The following is a 7859-nucleotide window of genomic DNA, read 5'->3' as shown; positions in this document are numbered from 1 at the left end:
CACACACACACACACACACACACACACACACACACACACACACAATCAAACCTTGCACATCCTAATTTGTATCATTTTGAATAATAGACCTGATTTGCTTGCTGTAGACAATCACATTTTTATCCTTTATTATGACTAAATGTTAAAGTGTGTTTCTTTTTAATTAAATAACATTTATTTCATTAAAAATGACATTTTTCTTCTCACCCCAGTGAAATAATTCGACATTGGTGCCATACATAAAGCTTAATAAAACTAATCTCTTTTAAAAATGAAGAGATTAGTTTTATTAAGACTTAACACATCAGTGCAGTGTTTATAACGCTACATAATACCTACATAAACCCATTCCTGACAACTCAACAAACGTTCACAAGTGTTTTATTCCTATTAAACCACAGCAATTTGCCAATGATTAAGAATTTCTTATTATTTACAAATCAACACCTTATGTGTCGTACATCTACATAATCATTAATGATAACCATCATAGAGATTTAATGTCAACTCTATGAACACTTTCTAAACATATAGAGACATTAAATTAAAAATGTATAGGCATTTATAAACCTTGGTACTGTAGGCCACACTTATTACTGTAGCACTCATTAATTAAGACTCAGAGCAGCTGCCATACAGATATTCTAATTTTATTATATTTTGATGTCTAGGTGACATAACACCTGAATAGAGTGACATAAAGTAGACATCTGGCTGTGCTATAAGGCTAACTGATTCATAAGCATCATGACATGTGGAAACTTTAATCTGATCGTGTCAACAATTTAAATCAAACGGCATAAACCTGACATTGAGGTGTTATGACATGGCATAAAAATGTTACTATATACTACATAAAAGATAAAATATTATCTGACTGTGTTTGTGTGTGTGTGTGCGTGTGTGTGTGTGCGCGCGTGTGTGTGTGTGTGTGAGAGAGAGAAACCATAAGAATTTATGTTTCTATGCTTTTTAAATTTTTTGTTTTGCTAAATCAATTATAAGAGGTTATAACAGGTATGGGCCATATGTATATTGACTTATTAATTCCACTCACAGCATGTTATAATGCATTCATAAGGCATTACAGCTTGCAGCATCGTTTATAATTGTGTTTACAAAATGCTGAAAGAATAATGCACTGGTCATAATGTAAGCAGTGCTTATAGCAGATTATAATCACCCTTATGTCGTCTCACAGCTCGTTGCTCGTTATCTAGGGTGCGCTCGATGATATAACATGTTATGAACACTACTGTTAACAGTTCATGACGATAGATAATAAGGATAGTTGTACAGTGTCATGGATTGTGTATAATGCCTTATGAATATGTTATGAATATGTAATAAACTGTTCTATAAAGCTTTTTTTCCTTTGGTTTTTCTCTGAATGTTTAGAGCTTCACTTCCTGTTTTTGTTGTGTTTTCTTTCTTTCTTTCTTTCTTTCTTTCTTTCTTTCTTTCTTTCTTTCTTTCTTTGATCTGTTTATCATTTCTTGTCTTGCGTGTCCTTGTAAACAAAGCCACAGCCCTGTTGTCTCTTTACAGTGCAACAGATCAACTCCGATTTTAGCAGATTTTCTTCAAGCTATGAAGGAAGAAGAAAAACACACTTGTTCTTTTCTTTTTTTTCTTTTCACCTCCTCCTTTTGCGTCGTCGCTCTGCACGTTTTCGGTCGTTTGACAGGTCGCCGAGTGTGTTTGGATTAAATATGTGATACCTAATTAGTTTCCCAATCAGTGTGTGTACAGTGCTGTGTGAGCAATTACCTTCTGTTGTGTGAGAACACATTATAAAACTGAGAGTTTACTTTCACACGTCTTTTTGACGTCGGGTTTGACAACGGACAGAAATTTTTGACTTGGACAAAAAAAAAAAATTCAACGTCTACTGTTTGGAATAAAAATAATAATAATAATATAATAATATTATAATGTAATATTTTGTCCATTTATTATATAATAACACATCATATAACTTTATATAATAATAGTAGTGTTAAGTGATATTAAACACTTATAAGAGCTAAATAAGAGCTAATAAGGTATAACAATCTACATGCTAATGCTTTACAACATCTGAGGTAAACCTATACGAACATTTATGGAGGTTTAATGTAATGTGTGTAAAATGTGTCAGCGCTTTAATCAGCATCCAGTGAGGTTGACATAAACCTACATAAAACTTTTTTAAAGGGTTATAAAGAGGCGTTGGCTATCATAATGCTGTGCTTTACACTTGACCTGGAATAACCTTCCTGACAGCTTGTACCTGTTAAATAATGTTTTCTAAATGTTTATATATGTTCATGTCACCTTTAATATTGACATAATTTGATCTTATGACAGCTTATAAAGATTAATAAGCATCGATAAATATTTAGTTAGTTTTCTGACTAATTCTGTTTATAACAGCTTAAGTTTTTTGGATTCTTTAAAAAAAAAATTATTTTATTTTTTAGTATTATTTTTAAATGTTATAAATGTTTGTGTCAACCTGAACCTGACAATGATGTCACATTATCAGTGACACGATTCCTTTTTATAATGAGTTATGCCTGTTGAAATACCTGTTATATATATTTATGTAGGTTCATTTCTTCTTGCGTGTAGTGTAACAGCAGTACAATAGGGTTTCCATATCAGGTTTGAGAACTTCCTCACTATTTCCAGATGGAAACTGAATAGATATTTATGTTGCATAGGAAAAGATAAAACTGCTATTTTCTTGTCAGCTCAATTGTTCAGGATCTCCGGACGCTCCCTTTGCATGCTGGCTGCGGCACGGCCGGACGAGCCGGATCGAGAACGTTCTGTAGTAGAAAATGTAATCGTGATTTGTGCTGTGTAATTTATTCGAGCTCGTCGCAGCTGCGGCTTTCGAAAGCGTTCCCGAGAAAACACACAATGGGACACGTATTGGACTGAAATCGAAAGCAAGGACTTATTCCGAAGGTGGAACCGTCTTCAAGAATATGTGACTATTTGGCTATGGAAGCTTTGGGGATTTAATAGATTTAAAACTCTTGGCCCCGAGAGCCGTAACTGTAGGACATTGCGTCCTGCGCATCTTCATAATCTTACTACATGTGAAGAATCTTTATCCTAAACGCCAGGCTGCATTTGTCAACGCTGGTTCACTGCCTGCTGTGTATTTAGCTTCGAAAAGCATGTTAATTAAACCTCCTAATGGAAAATCTGGATATTCCAAGATGGAATGTTGTCAGGACTCAGCCTGGACTTTGGCCATGTGCCTTTTGTTTGTTTGCCCCACCCTTGTCTCTTCCTTCCCGCCTCTGCACATCTGGTCCTTATGTGTTTTAATTTTGTTATGTATTTAGCGGTGCCTCGTTGCCCAAGGCAGCGGGGGATCCTCGTCTCCGGTTTGTCGCGTCTTTTCTTTTACGCTATCCTGCACTTGGGTCTGTTTTTACCCCACGTTCATGACAGAATATAATGGTTTTTATGCAGCAATTCAATCCAATAGACATGATTATTAGAGATGCTGCAGATGTAGGTCTGAAAGTCTCAAGGTTTACCAGAGACTATGTAGGATGTAGTGTTCTAATCTACCACATTACACTCTGTCCTTCTAACTCAGGTCAGCCGAGTCGGTTATTCTGAAATAAACACATAATCACAAGTCAGTTACCCCGAGCTTCAAGTTCAGCCTCAAATCATTTACCTTCAAGACACATCTTTAAAAAGTTTGGAGTCTTAAGCTACTCGAGTCACTTACCCTAAAAAGTCGCTCGAGTCACTTACCCTAAAAAGTCACTCGAGTCACTTACCCTAAAAAGTCGCTCGAGTCACATACCCTAAAAACACACTTGAGTCACTTAACCTAAAAAGTTGCTCGAGTCACTTACCCTAAAAAGCCACTCGAGTCACTTACCCTAAAAAGTCACTCGAGTCACTTACCCTAAAAACACACTTGAGTCACTTAACCTAAAAAGTTGCTCGAGTCACTTACCCTAAAAAGCCACTCGAGTCACTTACCCTAAAAAGCCACTCGAGTCACTTAACCTAAAAAGCCACTCGAGTCACTTAACCTAAAAAGCCACTCGAGTCAATTACCCTAAAAAGTCACCCGAGTCACTTAGCCTAAAAAGTCACTCGAGTCACTTACCTTAAAAAGTCACTTGAGTCACTTACCCTAAAAAGTCACTCGAGTCACTTACCTTCAAAGTCATTTTGAGTTGAGTCATAACAAAAAGAATACACTAACCCTAACCCTAACCCTAAACCCTACCCCCAACCCTAACCCTAACCCTAACACAAACCCTAAACCCTAACCCTAACCCTAACACTAACCCTAACCCTAACCCCAACCCTAACCGCTAACCCCAACCCCAACCCTAACCCTAAACCCTAAACCCAACACTAAACCTAAACCTAACCCTAAACCTAACCCTAAACCCTAACCCTAACCCTAACACTAACCCTAACACTAACCCTAACCCTAAACCCTAACCCTAAACCCTAACCCTAAACCCTAACCATAACACTAACCCTAACCCTAACCCTAACACTAACCCTAACACTAACCCTAACCCTAACCCTAAACCCTAACCATAACACTAACCCTAACACTAACCCTAACCCTAACCCTAGGTTATTTACTGTTGAATACAGATTTCTTTAACCACAAGAAACGTATAAACCCTAACCACTAACCTTTAACCCTAAACACTAACCTAATCCCAAACCAATTCTAACCTCTAATCTTAACCTGGTCACAATCCCCAAAACCTGAAGCGAACCTCCCCACCCCTCACTCTCTGACTGAGTCCCAACCACAATACCCCCAACCACCAACATACACTACTTTGGAAGCACCACCCACCCTCCTTAGAATCTGCACATAGTGTTTCTCTATTAAACAGATCCTCTAACCCAAAAACAGACAACAGGAGAGGGCAGAAATGGCGCTTATTATTTTCAATAATCTATTTTATGTAATTTAATAAATTACATAAATGTTCCCTAAATGATAAATGTTCCCTAAACTTACCCTAACCACTAACCCTTCATCTTAAACTACCACCTTTAATCCCTAACCCTAAACACTAAACTTTAATCCCAGCCCTAACTCTGACCTCATCCATGACCCCACCTCCAGTTAAAAATACCTCCCCTTTGAGACAGGACCCTTAGACCAAACTATAACATACCAGCCCAGAAATGAAAGAAATGAATATTAATAAACCAAACCCTAATCACTAACCCTTAATCCTAGCTTTAAACACTGACCCGAACCCTATCACTAACCTTTAACTCTAACCCTAAACACTAACCCTAACCCTCTAAACCTTTGGTCTTTCATATAAAGTTTCGGTTGTGTTCTAAAGTAGATTCTTCAGACACACACCCACGTACTCATCACATCTAATTAGAGTCTCGAGTCACTTACCTGAAAGTCTGATTGTTTTAGTTTGTGTAAAATTCTAAAGTTATTTGGTTAGTGCTTTTAAAACGAAACGTTAGCCGTTAAAGGTGCGGTCTCTGTTGTTTGAGAAACACTTCAGAAAACCGAGTCGGGACGACAAACAAAACAAAAACAAAACTAACATGTAGCCAATGAGCAGAAAGGGGCGGGGCTTGTCGATATGGGCGGAGAGAGTGTTCGGTGCGCGTGTGTGACGTTAGCAGAAAGCGGTTTAAACATCAACATGGAGGATAAAAACAAAGAAAGAAAGAGAAGAAAGACTTACGATAAGGACAAGAAGTAGGACGTGTTAATATAGGATCAGCTTTCCAGCGCTGGAGAGAACTGAAGGTCTTCGGCGTGAAACGGAGCTAAACCTTCGTCAGGTGCAGTTTACATCCTGTTCACGAAATGTTTAAATAAGCTGCAGTTTTTAAATCAGTGATGACTTCAGAACTCTGGGATTAAACCTAAATTAGACTTGGGATTAAACTTAATAATTGGGATTAAACCCAAATTACTTTATGTAATTACGTATTTATGTATTATCTCTAGTTTAATCAGGATTATAGTGTTGGGTTTTTTCCAGTCTGTGGTTCACATGGATTAAAAGCTAAAATATTTAAAAATGTGTAAACTATGAAATAATATTTGTAAACTCTTTTTAAATGAACAATTTTTTTAATTATATATGATATTATAGTGCACAGGGGACACGTTGGCTTAGTGGTTAACACGTTCGCCTCACACCTCCAGGGTCGGGGGTTCGACTCCCACCTCCGCCTTGTGTGTGTGGAGTTTGCATGTTCTCCCCGTGCCTCGGGGGTTTCCTCCGGGTACTCCGGTTTCCTCCCCCTGGTCCAAAGACATGCATGGTAGGTTGATTGGCATCTCTGGAAAATTGTCCGTAGTGTGTGAGTGTGTGAGTGAATGAGAGTGTGTGTGTGCCCTGTGATGGGTTGGCACTCCGTCCAGGGTGTATCCTGCCTCGATGCCCGATGACGCCTGAGATAGACACAGGCTCCCCGTGACCCGAGAAGTTCGGATAAGCGGTAGGAGATGAATGAATGAATGAATTATAGTGCACGATCCTGATAAACATTATAGTTATTAAAATCTTAATATTTTCTGCTCAGAGAATCAATCGTAAGAATGTAAATCAAATTACTTACATAGACTCAAGTCTGCGGTGGATTTTGTTGTAAAACGACTTCACGTTCTATTCTGCTGATGATAAAGAGCTGTTGTTGCCGGTGCTATCTTTAGTAAATCGGCGCCGCGGTATGTGAATGTGAGCGGAGACAGGTACGTCTCGCCTGAGACGCCGTCACCGTATGTGCTCACAAACCAGTCATATTTTCATTTGCATCCAATTTCCCTGACGTGATTCATGCAGTGTGTCTGTTAGGATGAATAAAAATAGATAAATGCAATGCTGCTTTTTATTGATTTTCTGTCCTCCCCTGAGCCGTGCTGTACAGCAATACCACTCGATCTGTTAACAACCGGGTTCTTGGAAGCCAGAAAGCTTTAGATTGAGAAAAAATAAAGCTCAAATGAAAAGATAGCGTTTTAATGAAGAGCTTAAATAAAGCAAGTAGCGTTAAAGTTCGTGTTCAGGTCCTGTGTCGTCGTCTGTCGCCTCGAGAATCAGTCCATTTGTTGTGTGTCTGTTTAACGTGACAGATTCCGGTGCTGATCAACCTGAGCCAGGACGACGACGTGAACCTGCCGGTCAAACCGCTCATATTCGCTCTGGCCATGGGAGCGTGTTTAGGAGGTGAGTTACCTTTCCACAAGTCTTCATCTTATACTGAAGGAAAAACATGATCATTTTAAAATCTTGAAAATCTTATCTGAATTTCTTGTGTTGTTTGATGGCAGATTAATGAACACGTTTTTATAAATTATTATAACATGGTTATAATACAGTAGGTAATGAACTGTAAGCGGTTATGCCCTATAACGCCCTGTTATGATTGGTTACAGCTCTGTGAAGCCCTATTAGTGTTCTGTACAACGGGTGTGTTGGTCTTAGCTCTTACTCGCGATGTAGTTCACAGAGATCGTAAGATGGAGGACTGTTTATTTTGTGCTAATTCTGTTGAAAGTGTGCTGTGTGACTCAAGGTCGAGTCAGAACACCATGGATGTGTGTCCCGCGAAGAAGAATCGTGTGTGTGTGTGTGTGTGTGTGTGTGTGTGTGTGACAGCACTCTGGTCTAATAAGAGGAGGTGTGTTATTGATCGAGGTGATGCTGTGACAGAAGAGTCTGGTTCTGTTGTGTGAACATGTCGTATTGAGCCGGGTTTCTACACCACCACCGAAAAAAAGCACATCCTTACAGAGCGTGATTCGATCCTACGGAAAAGTCGCGCAGAATATTCACACGATTCGCATGGAGTTTGGACACTGAAAAAAAAGTATTCTA

General features: G+C 38.7%; 1 protein-coding gene across 2 annotated transcripts in view; it reads left to right on the top strand.

Annotated features, from left to right (window-relative positions):
* oca2 (oculocutaneous albinism II) overlaps nucleotides 1-7859 on the top strand; it is a 110029-nt gene that overhangs the window by 79412 nt on the left and 22758 nt on the right. For both annotated transcript variants that reach the window (XM_047813048.1, XM_047813049.1), the window contains exon 21: nucleotides 7115-7208. In XM_047813048.1, coding sequence (XP_047669004.1) covers nucleotides 7115-7208 — 94 coding nt within the window. The remainder of the gene's footprint in view (nucleotides 1-7114; nucleotides 7209-7859) is intronic.

Source organism: Tachysurus fulvidraco, chromosome 5 (genome assembly GCF_022655615.1).
Source record: "Tachysurus fulvidraco isolate hzauxx_2018 chromosome 5, HZAU_PFXX_2.0, whole genome shotgun sequence".
NCBI lineage: Eukaryota > Metazoa > Chordata > Actinopteri > Siluriformes > Bagridae > Tachysurus > Tachysurus fulvidraco.
The sequence above is the reverse complement of the archived record's forward strand: the minus strand, read 5'-3'. Positions and strand labels throughout refer to the sequence as shown.